Below are 18,985 nucleotides of genomic sequence, written 5' to 3' on the forward strand. Positions count from 1 at the left end.
ATATAATATATTATAATATCATACTGTAATTATTAATATAATATAATACTATATATATTATATTATATTATATTATATTATATTATATTATATTATATTATATTATATTATATTATATTATATTATATTATATTATATTATATTATATTATATTATATTATATTATATTATATTATATTGTGAATACTAAAGAATATAGAAAGGATACTTACAGAAGGCTAAAAAGATAATAATGAAAACTTGTGACTCTCTCCAAAGTCCTGACACAGCTTGGCCCTGATTGGCCAGTGAGTAAAAATAATTCACTCAGAAGCAGAATCCAATGGAACAATCACCTGTGGGTCCAAACCTGTGATTGTCCAAACACATTCCAAAGGAGCAAAACACAGGAGAAGCAAATGGGATAAGAATTGTTTTCATTTTTCTCCGAGGTTTCTCAGCTTCCCAGGAGAAAAATCCTGGGGAAAAGGGATTTTCCCAGAGAGTGTGAATGCCACATTTTCCAGCCTCAGGGATCTGGGGATTCTGTGAGAGTTATCCCAGAAGAAAGAAACCCTAATGCCGGAGAGAGGCCCTGCCCTGGGGCAGCACAGGAGCAGCCCCGAGGCTGGAGGTGCCCAGAGCGGCTCCAGCCCCGGCTGCTCAGCCCTGAGCCCTGCGGGGCTGCCCAGCAGGAGCAGCAGAGCCCCAGAGCTGCTGCTCCAGGCCTGCCTGCGCTGCTCTGGGCTCTGTGGCTGCACAAAAAGCTCCAAAAGAGCATTTCTCCCAAGCCAGAGCAGGAAGTTGGCTCCTTTCCCGTGGGTATTTACCCTCTCACAGCTCCCTTTGAATGTTTTTTTCATGGCAATTCCAGGTTCCCTAAAGCAGCTTAGAGGAGCTGGCATTACAAATTCCATTCCTAACTCCCTGGGTTGTTGCTGGGTGCTCCATGAGCAGCAGCTTCTCTGGGGGTGGGAGTGAGGTGGGCTGCAATGTTCCTCCCAGCCCAAACCTTTCTGTGGTTCTGTGATTCCAGGAGGGGCTGAGGGAGCTGGGAAGGGGCTCAGCCTGGAGAAAAGGAGGCTCAGGGGGGACTTCCCTGGCAGGACGGGCAGTGAGGTGGGGCTGGACTCTGCTGCCCTTTCCCAAGAGGAAATGGCCCTAAATTGCACCAGGGGAGGCTCCCATTGGAGATTAGAAACATTTTTTCCCCCTAAGAGTGGTCAGGCCTTGGGCTGAGCTGCCCAGGGAGCTTTGGAGTCCCTGGAATTGTCCCAGAGGAGTCTGGATGTGGCCTTGGGGACAGGGACAGGGTTTGGGTTGGTGCTGGTGGGGCTGGGTGGCCCTAAAGGGCTCTTCCCACCTTGATGATTCTGGGATTTAGACAACTGACAGACCAACATCCTTTCCAGATTGGCATAAACCAACAGACAGAAATCAGTGATCAGAAATAGGAAGGTGCATCTAAGTTATTTTTGTACGATTTAGTTGGAATCACTGATTGGTTTGGGTTGGAAAGGGCCTCAAAGCCCATCCAGTGCCACCTCTGCCATGGCAGGGACACCTTCCACTATTCCAGATTGTTCCAAGCCCTGTCCAACCTGGCCCTGGACACTGCCAGGGATAAGGGAACCACAACCCCTTTGGGTTAACATTTCCTGGAATCATCCTTTGCCTGGAAGTGTTAAATCATCTCTGTGGAAGTGTTAAATAATCTCTGTGTTCCCCCAGGACTGTTCAGGCCTCAGGCCTCTGCTCATGCCCAGGGCCCATCTCTGTGCTTTGAAGGTTGGTTTTAGCACCACCCCCCCCCCCAAAAAAAAAAAAAAAAAAAAAAAAAAAAAAAGAAGGAAAGTCAAGGTCTTCAAAGCTTCCTGGCCCTATTCCTATTTTTACTTCCTCCCTGCAGTAAAGCCCCACACCATGTGTTCTGCTTTAAGCACAAGCTTAGAGTCACGTGCAGTGTAAGCCCCCGCTAAGCAGGGAGCCCTCTCCTGATCCAGGCCCAGCACTCAGCCTGGATTTGGGGCTGCCTGGAACCAGCAGAGTCTCCTGACAGATCAGCCAGTGCCAAATTCCACCCCTGGGGCCTCTGCTCCTGAATTTTGTCTTTGCACAAGCTTGCTCATATAAACAGCAGCACAGAGCAGACCAAGGGTGCAAGTTCTGCTTGGTGCTCTCAGCCCCTGCTTGGCTGAAATTCCACTTCAGCCCCCTCAGCTCCTGCTGAATTTCACTTGTCTGAAATTCCACTTCAGCCCCTAAATCCTGTGGGAGAGCCTCAGCTTTGCTCAGGAGCCTCTCTGGGGTGTCCCTGTGGATGTGGGACATGGCTCAGAGGTGGTCATGGTGGGACTGGGTGAGCTGGAAGGGTTTTTCCAAATATCTCATCATTTTGGGATGAGGGGATCATCCTGCAGCTCTGCCAGGGAGTTCTCACTCTGCCAAAAAATAACCAATTTTTTTGAGGTTTGATTGATTGTTACAGACCTATTTTTTTATGAAAAATCCTTTTGCTAGGATCTTTTCTCCTGAGAAGCTGAGAGGCCTCAGAAACAAAATGTAAACAATGGTTATCTGCTGCTGTGGAATGCAACAGGAGCATCTGGGATTGGGCTCATGTGGTTGTTTCTAATTAATGGCCAATCACAGTCAGCTGGCTCAGACTCTGGTCAGTCACAAGATTTTATTATCATTCCACTTCCATTCTATTCTTTGCTAGCTTTCTCATGAACTTCTTTCTTCTATTCTTTTAGTGTAGGTTTAATATATCAATATAATATAGTATAATATAATATAGTATAATATAATATAATATAATATAATATAATATAATATAATATAATATAATATAATATAATATAATATAATATAATATAATATAATATAATATAATATAATATAAATAATAAAATAATAAATCAGCCTTCTGAAACATGGAGTCAAAATTCTCATCTCTTCCCTCATCCTGGGATCCACAAACCACATATTGATGTTTTCTGTCGAGGAATAACAAACCAGTCTAGAGAACTCCTGGCATCCACAAATATAAAATATCAGAGTGTGGGGAGTGATGTTCTGGAAAGGGATTTGACCAATTGCTTGTAAAATATATCTGTACTAAAATAAAATTATTAAAAACATCAGGGGGAGCTTTGGAAAGGGCATTCTTTAAATAAAAATGTGTAGTAGGTGGTGTCCCTGCCCCTGGCAGAGGGTTGGAATGAGGTGATCTTTAAGGTCCTTCCAACCCAAACCATTCTCTGATTCCATGAGTACAATTTTTATGGAAATACCAGTGTGAGGCCTTTCCTCCAGTGTTGTGTGGGCCATGCAAATCTATCTTTATGACTCTTTCTTGGTTTAAATTCTGTCAAGCACACACAAGTGATAATGGAAGTTCTCAGTAAGCCCAGGATTTTTCAGGATACTTATTCCTGGTGATGCCACCTGGAATTGCAGTTTTTAACCGCAGAGAGCCTGTGGGAAACAGATTTATTTAAAAAATTTAAATTTTTAAAAAATTTTTCTGACCCCATCTCTGGGTCAGAAAAAAAAATCCAACAAATGACCCCTCTCCTTCAGAGCTGGGAAGGGGAATCAGGCAGAGAAAGGAAAATTAGAGTTTATGGAGGGGGAAGTGAAGCATGGAGACTTCTGAGTAATAAACTGAGTTTATTCCCTGTGTTTTCCCTGGGAAGGTCCTACAGATGAATTTTTCCCCCCCCTGAGGGTTTTGGGGCACTGCCCAGGGAATGGGCACAGCCCTGAGGCTGCCAGGGATGCCCAAGCTGGGCTTGGTGGGCTCTGGGCAGGGCAGGGCTGGCACTGGGGGATCCCTGCGGGTCCCTGCAGCTCAGGACAATCCCTGATTATTTAAAAATTAATTACTTGTCCTCCTGAGTCTGCTCAAGGGAATGCCCTGGGAAGGTGACCCAAAATCTCCTTGCTGAGATGACCAAATGTCCCCCTGTGCTAAGGCCCTGTGCGCATTTCCATTTGCAATCTGATTATTTCCTGATAAAAACTCAGCTCAAGGGGCTCTGTTCCAGTTGCTCTCAATGACAGCACTGTCTCAGCACTGGCAGTTTTAATTCCTTCCCAAAAATGCTGATTTTCTCCAAGAAAACACCTTCCACAGCCTGGCACTGCTGGTGCAGGCACAGGGACAAAGGTGGAATTTCCCTTTTTGCTTCATTTCTCTCCACATTTGAGCACATGTAAGAATATTGCAAATATTTAGAAGTGGAATTGTCAGAGACCAGAGCCTAAAAGCAGAATGGGAGCAGTGAAAGTGAAGCCTTCCCTGAGTTATTCAAATGGGCTAGTTATAAATGAGTTAAACATTGACTCAGATTTCAGAGAAATTCCCATTTGTGTCTTGGTCAATCATTGACATTTCCCTGCTGGCTGCTGTGGAAATGATTTTTAAAATTTTCTGTACTTTGTAAATACAGAAAAATCAGTTTTTTCATAATGGGGAAGATGAAACTCAAAACAGGCTCCAAATATACCCAAAATTCTTCAACATTTTCATAGGAATTGGAACTTACACTGGGAATGGAAATTCAGTTTTATTTCAACTTTTACATGTTCCTGGAGGGCACCTTCCCACTGCTGCTGACAGAGCTTATTTCATTCTTTCTATGTGGACGAAAACATCACATTTTATTCTATTTCTATTTGGACAAAAATATCACATTTTATTCTATTTCTATTCTATTTCATTTTTTCTATGTGGACGAAAACATCACATTTTATTCTATTTCTATTCTATTTTAGTCTTTCTATGTGGATCAAAACATCACAAATTATTCTGTTTCTATTCTATTTTATTCTTTCTATTTGGACCAAAACATCACAAATTATTTGAGGTGAAAAAAAAGTCCCCCACTCTTTCAATATTTCACTTTTACCTCTTGATTTAAATTAGGAATATCATTGGCAAAGTATTTTCTGCCTGAAGCTTCACAAAAGAGCTTCTTCATCTTCTTATTTCTTAGAATTCTTGAAGTATTCTTACTGTTCTTTAGTATTTCTTATTTATTTACTTATTGGTTTCCAGCACAAATCATATTATATTTATGAAATTATATTATACATATAATTTATATATATTGTTTTGTTGGTATGTATTGTAGACCATATATATGTAATAATTTAATACATTATTATTTAGTTTATTAATTCATTTTATAATTTGTTAGAATACATATACTATTTATATGTATTTTTATATTACATATAATTTATAATTTCAGTTTTAATGAATTTATTGCATATAATTTCTTACAAAGAATTAATACACATATAACATTGATATACATATCAATTTAGAAATATAATTTATAGTTTATATATATAATATATATAATTATACATAATTTATAGTTTACATACTATTTATTATTTATATTTATAGTTTACATACTATTTAGTATTTAGTATTTACATACTATTAATTACATATTTATTATATGTATTAATTATTAGATTACATAGCATGTACAATTTCAGTTTTTACTGAATTCATTACATATAATTTCTTACATAGAATTTATACACATAAATAAAATTGATATGCATATCAATTTAGAAATATAATTTATAGTTTATATATACATATATAATATATAACTGTATATAATTTATAGTTTACATACTATTTATATGTATTAATTATTATATTCCATAGAATTTATAATTTCAGTTTTTACTGGATTTATTACATGTAATTTCTTACACAGAATATATGTACATATATAAAATTGATATGCACATCAAATATATACATATACATATATAATATATAATTATATATAATTTATCATTTATATCCTTACTATTTATATGCATTAATTATTATATTCCATAGAATTTAGAAATTCAGTTTATACTGAATTTATTACATATAATTTCTTACAAAGAATTTATACACATATAAAATTGATATGCATATCAATTTAGAAATATAATTATATATAATTTATAGTTTACATACTATTTATTATTTAGTATTTAGTATTTAAATACTATTAATTACATTTTTATTACATATATTAATTATTATATTCAATAGAATTCATAATCTCAATTTTTAGTGAATTTATTACATATAATTTCTTACAAAGAATTTATACACATAAATAAAATTGATATGCATATCAATTTAGAAATATAATTTATAGTTTATATATATAATATATAATTATATATATTATAGTTTATATACATACTATTTATATGTATTGATTATTATATTAGACGTAATTTATAATTTCAGGTTTTACTGAATTTATTACATAGTATTTTTTACAAAGAATTTATATATACCTATATAAAATATGTAAAAATTTATATATACACATATATAAAATTGATATGGATATCAGTTTAGAAATATAATTTATAGTTTTTGTAAATATAGAAGTATATAGATAGTTTTTAATGTCATTTTTAATGCAGTATTTGTATTTAGCTTGGAGCAGCCCAGCAGTGTGGCAGGGTCAGTGTGAATGCAGTGTACAACAGGAAATCCCCTTTAATCCCCTTTCCCCAGCCCTGGAGCCCTTTTTCAGGAGCACAAACCCCTTTTGTTGCAGTAATTCCCTGCCAGGATCCCCGGGGGATGTGCGGGGTGGTTTTGTCCCCAGGCTGAGCTGGGATTAGGAGCAGCAGGGAGGGACAGAGCCCAAATTCCTGCCCAGGATAAAGGGTAAGAGCCTTTGGGCTGTGCTTGTGACCTGGGAGTGCTCCCAGAACATTCCTGTCAGGAAGGGAGCACCTGGAATGTTCTCTGCTCCCCCTCCATGGCCTTGGGCTGGAGAACAAACCCCTGCACACAGAATTCCCAGCACAGGAGGTTGGAATTGCTGCCGCAGACCCAAAGCACTGACCTGGAACTGAGTGCACCTGCCCTGCTTGAAGGGCTCAGGGTTTCTCCCACTCCTGCAAAGGCTTGGAAATAATCTTGAAAATCGAAATTAGGCTGGGGAAGGATGAAAGGAGTGATCAGAGCAGGCTGTGGGCACTCCCAGCGATGGGGCAGCCTCCCACCCTCACAAGGAGGAATTTCCTCCCGAGAGGAGACAAAAATTCATCATCTGCTGAAAAAGCAAACAAATGGTGGTGACTCCAATCACTGAGTGAGACACAAACCAGGGACAACCCAAAATGCAAATCAAAATTGCAAAATGGCAATTACCCTCCCTTTTGTAGAAGAAGGATGCTCCCAAATTGGGCAAGATTAATTGAAGCTCTGCTGAAGTGCAGCTCAAGTTTTTCAGACTTTCAGTGCACAATCTAATTTCCCATTTATTTTGCTATTTAATTTTCCCCCCATGCTCTGCTAAATCCTGTAGCTGCTGCAGTGGCTTTTAATGCAGGACTGGTGTAAGGAGACACATTTGAGAAAAGAAACCTGCAATTTGCATTTTGCCTTTGTAATTTCACTGGATTTTAGGGATTTAAAAAAAACTAAAACCCTGTAGAGAGCCATGGCTGTGGCTGGAAATTCCTGGGACACCATGAGGGGCCTGGCCCAAGGCAACAGCAGTGTTGTAAAATCACAGAACTTGTTCATTTTCCTCTTTTGTAGAGAGTGCTTTCACACATAAATTTAATCTTTAGTTTCCTAATTGTAAATAAGGTGAATATTAGTAAACCACAGTCTCTAAAAATGCAACACAAGAGATCTCACATTTTAATTTTTACCTGCACTCCCCTGCTTTTTGCTCACTTTACAGGATTCTCATTTAATAGTTCATTTATCACCTTTATCAGAACTGGAAGGGTGTAGAAATATTGGGCAGGTTTTAATATCAAAATCAAATTTAAATGGGCATTTGATCTAAGCAGCATGACTGAGTTTAGACCTTTTGTTTCTCATAATTTATAAAACAACTGGCCACTGGTAAAAAATTGAGTGCCATAAAGTTGCTTCTTAATGAAGGAGAATTTCCCCCTCTGCATCAAAAACGTTTAATGGCTTACAGAGTGATGAAGTTAATTTCTGCAGTAATTATTTACCCATGGGCAGTAAATAAAGCAGGGAGAGAAGAAAAGAGCCCTGAGGCACACAGGGGAGAGAGGGAGCTGGATCCAGAGGGAAAATCCTACCCTGGGAGAGTGGGAGGAGAATTCCCAAAAAATGAATGGAATAGAATAGAATAGAATAGAATAGAATAGAATAGAATAGAATAGAATAGAATAGAATAGAATAGAATAGAATTCCCAGAGCAGCTGGGGCTGCCCCTGCATCCCTGGCAGTGCCCAAGGCCAGGCTGGGCACTGGGGACAGTGGGAGGTGTCCCTGCCATGGCAGGGGTGGGAATGGGTGGGATTTGGGGTCCCTCCAACCCAAACCATTCCATAATTCTATGAAATTACAGCTTCAGCCTCATTGTGCTCTCTGTGGTCTAGAGAGAATTAGAATTTCCAGGTGGATGTCACCCCCTTGAGCTGTGAGCACTGCTCAGTGCATAAAAACAGGGCTGAGGGAGATATCCCATAAAAATCCAACATAAATAATATGTTAAAAATAATATGTTAAAAATATCCCATAAATAAATAATATGTTAAAAATATTCCATAACATAAATAATATCTCATAAATAAATAATAAATATCCCATAACATAAATAACTTTACGTCATAAATATCCCATAAATAAATAATATGTTAAAAATATCCCATAAATATATAATGTGTTAAAAATAATCCATAACATAAATAATATCCCATAAATAAATAATAAATATCCCATAACATAAATAACTTTATGTCATAAATATCCCATAAATAAATAATATGTTTAAAATATCCCATAAATATATAGTATGTTAAAAATATTCCATAACATAAATAATATCTCATAAATAAATAATAAATATCCCATAACATAAATAACTTTACATCATAAATATCCCATAAATAAATAATATGTTAAAAATATCCCATAAATATATAATGTGTTAAAAATAATCCATAACATAAATAATATGTTAAAATATCCCATAAATAAATGTTAAAAATATCCCACAACATAAATAATATCCCATAAATAAATAATAAATACCTCTTAACATAAATAACTTAAAGTCATAGATCTCCATAAATAAAATGTTAAAAATATCCCATAAACACTCAACATATCCAACTTTTTAAATCCTGGACATGGCCTGAGGATCAGGAGCATTCAAAGAACAATTTCCTGCTGAGAGCTTTGTTGAGCACACAAGTCATGAAACCTGAAATAAAATAATGGCAGGAGATTGATTCCAGCGCTGCATGAATGCAAGAATATCAAATCCCAGAAACCAAAACAGAATGGGAAGGCTTAAAAATGGAATTGTGGCTGTCAGGAGATCATCCATGGCTAGGATAAACATGGTGTAAAGTTAATTCCTGTCTGTGCAGGTGTAAAGTTAATTCCTTTTATCACCTTCAGTGTAAAGTTAATTCCCTTCATCACCTTCAGTGTAAAGTTAATTCTTTCCATCACCTTCAGTGTAAAGTTAATTCCCTTCATCACCTTCAGTGTAAAGTTAATTCCTTTTATCACCTTCAGTGTAAAGTTAATTCCCTTCATCACCTTCAGTATAAAGTTAATTCCTTTCTTTACTTTCAGTGTAAAGTTAATTCCTTTCTGTTCAGGCATAAATTTAATTCCTTTCTATGCAGATGTAAAGTTAATTCCTTTCTGTGCAGGTGTAAAGTTAATTCCTTTCATCACCTCCAGTGTGAAGTTAATTCCTTTCTTTACCTTCAGTGTAATGTAAATTCCTTTCTGTGCAGGTGTAAAGTTAATTCCTGTCATCACCTCCGGTGTAAAGTTAAAGATAATTTCTTTCTGTGCAAGTGTAAAGTTAAAGTTAATTCCTGTCTGTGCAGGTGTAAAGTTAATTCCTTCTATCACCTCCAGTGTAAAGTTAATTCATTTCTTTCTTTAATTCCCAATTTCTTCATTAATTCCTTTCTTCACCTCCAGTGTAAACTTAATTCTTTTCTCCACCTTCAGTGTAAAGTTAATTCCTTTCTTCACCTTCAGTATAAAGTTAATTCCTTTCTGTGCAGGTGTAAAGTTAAAGCTAATTCCTTTCTTCACTTTCAGTGTAATATTAATTCCTTTCTGTGCAGGTGTAAACTTAATTCCTTTTATCACCTTTAGTGTAAAGTTAATTCCTTTTATCACCTTTAGTGTAAAGTTAATTCCTTCCATCACCTTCACCTGCTCTCAGTTCTTTCCATCCTCTTTCCCCGGTGTCTCCTTTGGGTCAAAACCCTTTAATCCCCCCCGAGTTTTATTAAAACACTTCCAAAGATCCTCTGGCCTTCCCTCAGCCCTGCCCAGGGTCTGTGAACAGAATTTCTGTTTGATTTTAAGTGAGGAGAAGAATTTTCATTCCTTTTTTGTTCAGTACTGAGTTCATAGTGCCTGGATGCTGCTCTGAAGGTTTCTTGCCCCGTGTCCCTGAGGAGGAAGGAAACAACTTATAAATAATAATAATAACTAATAAATAATAGTAACTTATAAATAAATAATAGTAACTTAATTGGAGCAACCTGGGAGAGTGGAAGGTGCTTATTAAGTGAAAAAAATGAAGGGAAAATCCCTTTTTTTCTTTACCTGAAGGAGTGTGCAGCTGCTGTTTTCACCCCTCTCTTGTTGAACTTCCCTTTAGGGATGGCACACACAGCAAGAATCAACCCTGGAAGTGCCAAAAATACAATTTATCTGCAGAAATCACTAGCCACATTTTAATTTAAACATTTTTAGTTTTTATTTTTCCTGCTATTTGGCTGGGAAAATAAACAGCAGCTGAAATATCTGATTTTAGTGCTGGGTGTTGGTGGGTAGGCAGAGCTCTGGGGCTGCTGAAAAGCATTGGAATAATAAGTGGCAAAATTGGGACTTTGGCCCTGAAAATGAATTTTTAATTGCAGCTTCTGTATCTTAAAAATCTTAAAATTCAGCCTGGAACATTTCAAGCCCAGTAGGTGGCATCAAAAGGGTTCTGTAAAATTCAGCTTTTGGGTGTTTGGTCTCCACCCGAGGCCATGGAATAAAAACAGAGAAAATTCCAGGTGATCCCTTCCTGACAAATAGCTCTGGATTGGAGACGATCTGACCCAAATAGAACATAAAATTTTTATAAGAGTTGCATTGAATGGACAGAAATGAATGATAATTTTAATTTTTATGGCATTTTTTAACAGCAGTACGGTTGCCAGACATAAGCAATTTTGAGTTTTTAAAACCTTTTTTTTTATAGCCAGTATATATTTTAAAATATTTAATATTATATATTTTTATTAAATAATATAAATAGTATATATATAGAGAGAGATATATAAATAATAATATATTGTATTTATATTATATAAATATATTATTATATAAAATATATTGTTATAATATTTATATATAAATTATATCAATTTATAATATATATAAATTATTGTATATATTATAATAATTATAATATTTATACTTTATAATGGTTATAATATATAAATATATAAATATAATATTGTTGTATTTTTTAATATTGCTGAAACAGAAGTAAATTTGGTGGGGGGTTTTCAATGCTTTAATAATGTAGAAATCTGCAGAAACACTGCACAATCATCAGAAGTTTAAGAACCACTTTGTGTCCTACAGGAGTGGATGGGATGTTCTGTTCCTGGGATCACAGAGTGGTTTCTGCTGGGAAGAATATATATATATATATAATTTATATAAAATGATATCTAAAATTTAATACCAAATGAATGTAAAATAATATAAATTTTAATATAAAATTTAGGTAAATTTATATTCAACTACAATTTATTATTATATTAATTACATAAATGTATATAAATTAATTTATAGGTTAATTTATAAATTTATAAATTTAATAATATATATTTATATGTAAATTATATATATAATTTATAAATTAATATAATTTATAAATTTTATATAAAATATTTGTACACTTTTATATAAAATTTATATTACATGAAAGTAGATTTCTATAAAATTACGATTGATTAATTATTATATAAATCTATATAAATTTATATACTCGATATAATTTATATAAATTTATATACATTTTTTATAAATTTTTCATAAAAATAATATAAAATTTTATATAAAAATTAGGTAAATTTATATAAAATTACACTTGATTAATTATTAAATTAATTATTAATTTTATACAATTTTATCTAAATTTATATAATTTATATCACACAAGTGGTCGGTCCTTGGGCTGCGCTGCCAGGGAGGTTTGGAGTCCCTGGAATTGTCCCAGAGCAGTCTGGATGTGGCCTTGGGGACAGGGCTTGGGGTGATGCTGGTGGGGCTGGGTGGTGCTGAAAGGTTCTTCCTGCCTCAGGAATTCTGGGATCAGCCTGAGCTCCTGAGCCTGAGGATGAACCTGAATTTTTGGGATTCTGGGATTCTGAGCCTGAATTCTGAGCCTGAGCCTGAATTCTGGGATCAGCCTGAGCTCCTGAGCCTGAATTCCGGGATTCTGGGATTCTGGTTCTGGGATCAGCCTGAGTTCCTGAGCCTGAATTCCGGGATTCTGGGATTCTGATTCTGGGATCAGCCTGAGCTCCTGAGCCTGAATTCCGGGATTCTGGGATTCTGGGATTCTGATTCTGGGATCAGCCTGAGCTCCTGAGCCTGAATTCCGGGATTCTGGGATTCTGATTCTGATTCTGGGATCAGCCTGAGCTCCTGAGCCTGAATTCCGGGATTCTGGGATTCTGATTCTGATTCTGGGATCAGCCTGAGCTCCTGTGCTGGTGTCAGCAAAACCCCCTCAGGTTCTCCTGGCAGAGCTCCCAGCCCCGTGGGTGTCACGGAGCTCCAGGGCTGTCCCTGTCCCCTCCCTCTGTCTCTGAGCCCACCCTGGGCACAGCTGGTGCCTCGTGGTGCCCAGGGCACTCCAGGTGCCACCACAGCAGGACCCTGCTGCTCCTCAGGATGAACATATCCCTGCATCCTCAGCAGGACCCTGGGTCACCTCAGCTCTGCCATGGCTGGCTCAGCTGCCCCAAGCTCCTCAGTTCCTCTGATTTTTTCCACCCTCCAGGCCCCTTGGGGAGCAGGGTGCCCAGCACAGCCTGCCAGGCCCTGGCACTGGGTGCCTCTGGTGGTGTTCACAGGGCTCCCAGGATGAGGGAAGAGATGAGAATCTTGATTCCCTGTTTCAGAAGACTTTATTATTTATTATTTATTTATTTATTTATTTATTTATTTATTTATTTATTTATTTATTATTTTTATTTATTTATTTTATTTATTATTATTTTTATTTATTTATTATTTTATTATATGTATTATATTAAAAGAAAATTATACATTAAAACTATACTAAAGAATAGAAGAAAGGATTTCATCAGAAGGCTTGAAAGGAATACAAAGGAATTTGAATGATAATAAAATCCTGTGACTGACCAGAGAGTCTGAGCCAGCTGTGCTGTGATTGGCCATTAATTAAAAACAACCACAGAGACCAATCCCAGATGCTCCTGTTGCATCCCACAGCAGCAGATAACCATTGTTTACTTTTCATTTCTGAGGCCTCTCGGCTTCTCAGGAGAAAAAATCCTGGCAAAGGGATTTTTCAGAAAACACATCTGTGACAGGTGCCTGCAGAGGTTGTGGATTCTCCACTCCTGGCAGTGCCCAAGGCCAGCTTGGATGGAGTTTGGAGCAGCCTGGCACAGTGGGAGGTGTCCCTGCCATGGCAGGGGTGGCACTGGAGGCTTTGAGGTCCCTCCCAAGCCAAACCAGTGTGGGCTGGTGCTGGGTACACAGCTGGCAGCACAGCTGGGCAGGGGCAGCTCCTCCAGCTCCAGAGGTGCAGCTGGGAAGGAGCTGGGTCTTGGCTTCTCTTCTGCCTCTGTCAGGGTCAGGAGTGAAGCACTCCAGATGGCATTTCATGTTCAGACTCAGGTGTTTTTTAGTTCTTATCTGGATTACAAGCTGTGAGTTCTACTGCATTCTACTAACAACCTACAAAGTGGCTCACTATCTTTCTCTCCAAGGCTGTGGAGTCTTGAGTTCTTTTCACCAAGGTCAGGATTAAATGTGTGAGAGGGTATTTCTTGTTGGCACTCAGATGTTGATCAGTTCTTATCTCTGTCACAGCCTCACAAACCCTGAGTTCTGCTGCACTTCACTCCAACAAACTAAAAATGGAGCCCTGTCTCTCTCTCTATGAGGCCTTTGAAGGATAAACTGTCCAATTAAGAAATGACACCTCAATTATTTTCACTTTTAACCCAATACCCAACCACCCGTGCCTGCAATGGGGACTTTTTTATCCAATGACACAAAACCACCCAAACCCATGGAGAAGAAGGAGGAGAAGAAGAAGGAGCAGCCTCCACCCTAAACCCTCCATCTTGCTTTCTCTCTATTCCTGTATTCTAAACCCTTAAACTCTGAGTTTCCCACCCTGTGATATCACACACTTCTATTCAAACTCCACACCTTTAATCTCAGTTTTATTATTGAATTCTGGAAGCTTCTCCAGGCCCTCAGGTCAGTGCAGTGTTCTCTTGGGGATCAGTGCCTGGCAGCACAGAAAGTCTGGAATTCCCAGCAGCCAGGGTTCCAACAGGAAGGAGCTGGAGGCATCCAGATGCACCAGCCTGCTCCTCCACACAGGGCCTGTCCCCAGCAGTGTCCCCAGGCTGCTGCTCCTGCCCTGGGCGCAGCCTCAGGTCCCCATGAGACTCCTGCCCATTCCCAGCACCGAGGGGTCACCACGAGACTTTAACACCTGGCACCAGAGGCAGGATGAGACCAGATGGAGCTGTTGTGCATTAAAATGCACATTTTAATGCGTATCCTCCATTCCAAGCCCTGCTAGCAGCATTTCAGGCTCAATTTTCCAAGTTCCACAGCAGTTTTGTGTCTCCTGGCTGCAGAGCACTGCTCTGAGTGGGAGGAGAACCACAATGGCAGCTTTTGAGCAGCTCTCAGCTTTGCCACCTACAAAACAAGGCACTCCTGACAGAAACAAGGCTTTTCTAAGCCAGCAGTGCAGCTGGCCCAGCATTTTTGAGAGTTCTCATCCCCTGGCAGTGCTGGAGGCACTCCTGGTTTTCCCAGTGGTTGTGGAGCAGAGAGCAGAGGGGTTTCTCCAGGGAGGTTCCTCAGGTTCATAGGGAGAACCAGACAATTTATCCAGCCCCTGGCATGCATCCCTCCAGCTCCTGCCTGCCCCAGGCCAGGCCCTTTCTTCCAGACATTGAGCTCTTTGTGAAGGTGAGCACTGTGCAGTGTGTGTTTGTTTATGCAGGAGTTGTTGCTGTATTTGGGAAGATGAGCACTGTGCAGTGTGTTTGTTTATGGAGGAGTTTTTGCTGTATTTGGGATGGTGAGCACTGTGCAGTGTGTGTTTGTTTATGGAGGAGTTTTTGCTGTATTTGAGATTTGTTTGATAGCAGCACTTTGCAGTGTGTGTTTGTTTATGGAGGAGTTTTTGCTGTATTTGAGATTTGTTTGATAGCACTGAGTGAGGGAAAAAGGACAAACAGAACTGGTTTGATTCTGTGTTTTGTTGGCTTATAAGGGCTGCAAATCCTAATGAATTAACTTATTAACTGTGAGACACTTGGGTTTTAATACCTCTGCCCCTGATTTAATCTCAATTTTAAAGCTGTGCTTTAGGAGAATCTTAAAAATGAGCTTAAAGTGCTTTAGGAGAATGCTTAAAAATGAGACCCCTGCTCTCTTGCAGAGTTACACCAAGTCTCACTCAGCAGCATCTCTGCAAGACTTTGCCTCATTTTAACAAAGCCTCTTAACAAATTGCAACATAAATTACCTGGGAGCAACACTTCCTTGGCCACCTTCTCCAGGGCTCCCACAGCCCTTTAGGTTGAAATTCCAAATAAATTGATTTATTCTGCTTGTTCCCTTCAGTGCTTTAGACATCATATCTCTGTTTAGGCTGGTAAATATTTCTCTGTTCCTTTCCTGTGGTGATAAACTGATTTAACTCATTTTAATCTTGCAGTGACTTGTGCAGATTTATGCCCACATAGACAAATGAGGTGTAGGCTGTTTCCTCTGGAGAGATTGCTGTGATTTATACAGAGATGTGTTTATAATTTGTAATTTTTCCAATTGTAGGCTGGCAGTGATGGGGAAAGCATTGGGAACTGCCCGTTCTCCCAGCGCCTCTTTATGATCCTGTGGCTCAAAGGTGTCATTTTTAATGTCACCACCGTGGATCTGAAAAGGTGAGATTGTGACTTTTAATTCTGACATTTTACCTGTGTAGCACAACTTTCCCAAAACAGGGGATTTTAAAGGGGGACTCTTCTCTGCCAGGCTGGGAGAGCTGGGTGTGTCCAGCCTGGAGGAGAAACGGTTCTGAGGAGACCTTAAAGCTCCTTCCAGTGCCTCATAAAAAGGAGGGAGAGGGACTTTGGGGTGGTGTTCACAGGGGTCCCAGGACGAGGGAAGAGATGAGAATCTTAACTCCATGTTTCAGAAGGCTGATTAATTATTTTATGATATATATTATATTGAAAGAAAATGATATACTAACATTATACTAAAGAAAGAGAAAAGATTCATCAGAAGACTTGAAAGGAATAGAAAGGAATGAAAATAAAATCTTGTGACTGACCAGAGTCTGAGCCAGCTGGGCTGTGATTGGCCATTAATTAGAAACAACCACATGAGACCAATCCCAGATGCACCTGTTGCATCCCACAGCAGCAGATAACCATTGGTTACATTTTGTTCCTGAGGCCTCTCAGCTTCTCAGGAGAAAAGATCCTAGCAGAAGGATTTTTTATAAAATATGTCTGTGGCAGGACTTTTTATGGCTTTTCCTTTCCCAGAAAACCTGCAGACCTGCAGAACCTGGCCCCAGGCACCAACCCCCCGTTCATGACCTTTGATGGGGAGGTGAAGACCGACGTGAACAAGATTGAGGAGTTCCTGGAGGAGAAGCTGGCGCCGCCCCGGTACCGCATTCCCGACCCCTCAGGGCTGCACAGGGGGATCCTCCATCTCAGGGGGGACTCTGAAACACACCTGGGGCTGGGCTGTCCCCAGGCTGTCCCCAAGTCACGGCTGTGCTGCTCCCACTGCTGTCCTTCATCCCAAGCTCGCTGCTGGGGCATTCCCAGGGTGCGGAATCCATCCTGTGGAAACCTGACCTGCTCCTGCTCTGAGCTGGCCTCGTTTGAGGCTCCCCTCTTCACACCACACAGATCATGGTGCTCACTGGGTGCAGGCAGGGGGAGCTCAGGGTGACCTCACTGCTCTCTAAAACCACCTGGAGGACACTGCAGCGAGGTGGGGTCGGGCTCTTCTGCCACGTCCCGGGTGAAGGGATGAGAGGAAATGGCCTCAAGGGAGGTTCAGATTGGAGATGGGAAAAATGTGTTCCCTTCAGGAGTGGTCAGGTATTGGAATGAGTTGCCCACGGTGGATCACCATCTCTGGAAGGGTTCCAGTGATCTGGATGTGGCCCCTGGGGACATGGTTTGGGGTGGGGATGGTGGGACTGGATGGTGCTGAAGGTGTTTCCCAACCTGGTGGTTCTGGGATTCTGTCAAGCTGAGGGCAGTGAATGCCTCTGTTAGGAAAATTAATCCACAAACATCAGAGGTTTATGTCCAAACAGGAGCCAGAGGAGTCCTTTGACTTTATTCCAATAAAGGGAGAGACCATGGGCCATTCCCCTGGGATCTCTCAGTTTTTTTGGAGGACACAGCCTCCTTTTTATCCCAATTTCCCAGCCACGTTTCCCTTCTCTCTTTCCCCATTGGCTGAGGCACTTGAGAGGTTCAGATTTCCCAAAACACCTGATACCAGAGATTCCCCTCTAATGTATAACCCTCTCTTTTCATTTTGAATTCTTATGGAATTTAGGGGTTTTTCTTCCCCATTGTTTCTTTCCTCTTTCGATGTCTAATTTTGTTTATCAGCAAACCCAAAGTTCATTAGTAAAAGCAAATCTCTTTTTCCATTCATCAATCAGTGAAATCCTTCCCATAGTTTCTTTTATCTTCCAGAGCTGGATTTATCTACCAGCAGACCCAGAGCTGGTTTGTGAAGACCAATCCACTATTCCTCTCCCCTCAGTGCTGGGGCTCTTTCAGAGTGTCCACATGGGCCCACCAGGCTGCACATGAGGGTCTGAGTTTCAGATTCGTCCTCCCCCACCCCAGCAGCTCTTCCCACCTCACCCCAAACCCCTCTGTCCCTCTGTTGTCCCAGCATTGTGTCCCCTACCCCAGAGACCTTCTCTCCTCTGGGCTATCAGTCCTCTCCCTGTGCTCCCTTCTCAAGCAGCCAAACTTAAACCAGGGAAGCAGCTGCTTGCCTCCACTTTTCCCCATTTTTCTCCATCCCTGGCATGGCTGCTGCCAGCCTGCTGATGGCCCGAGTGGGCTGGGCCAGGAGCCCAAGGAGCAGCAGCTCCTGGGAGTGGGGATTTTCCCTCCACTCCTCCTCATGGCAGGATCCACTACCAGGCAGCTTCACCTCTGGAGGAGAAAGCCTGGGAGACACCCTGGGGTGTTTGGGCAGTGCTTGCAGCAATAGCCATCGTTTCCCATTGCCCTCAGGAAAAGATTATTTAGGTAGGGTTTAAAAGAAGTGATTTTTAGTTTAGGATGGTTCCCTTTGAGTCCTCTGTGGCTCTATGTGATCACCCTACAAATAAATGTGTATTAATTAGTGGAGACAAAACCAAAGGTTAATTGGCTCACTTCTTTTTGTTTCTCTGAACTTCTCAGGTACCCCAAACTTGCACCGAAGCACCCCGAGTCGAACTCTGCAGGAAATGATGTCTTTGCAAAATTCTCTGCATTTATAAAGAACCCAAGAAAAGATGCAAATGAAAGTAGGTGCTGCAGTCCTGTCATCGGCCCTGGGGAGGAGAAACCAGACCTGTGCAGTTGTAGGACACTGCTGGAGATGCCCCATTTCCAGCTCAGGTCAAACTGATATTCCAGAGGGTGTAAGCTC

The 18,985-nt window shown here is 40.0% G+C and overlaps 1 protein-coding gene across 1 annotated transcript in view; it reads left to right on the top strand.

The window, feature by feature from the left end:
• LOC136571350 (chloride intracellular channel protein 6-like) overlaps nt 1–18,985 on the top strand; it is a 28,860-nt gene that overhangs the window by 3,821 nt on the left and 6,054 nt on the right. The window contains exons 2-4 of the mRNA XM_066571723.1: nt 16,127–16,236; nt 16,846–16,971; nt 18,754–18,860. Of these exons, the coding sequence (XP_066427820.1) occupies nt 16,181–16,236; nt 16,846–16,971; nt 18,754–18,860 (289 nt within the window). The 5' untranslated portion in view covers nt 16,127–16,180. The remainder of the gene's footprint in view (nt 1–16,126; nt 16,237–16,845; nt 16,972–18,753; nt 18,861–18,985) is intronic.

Source organism: Molothrus aeneus, chromosome 2 (assembly GCF_037042795.1).
Source record: "Molothrus aeneus isolate 106 chromosome 2, BPBGC_Maene_1.0, whole genome shotgun sequence".
Classification (NCBI taxonomy): Eukaryota; Metazoa; Chordata; class Aves; order Passeriformes; family Icteridae; genus Molothrus; species Molothrus aeneus.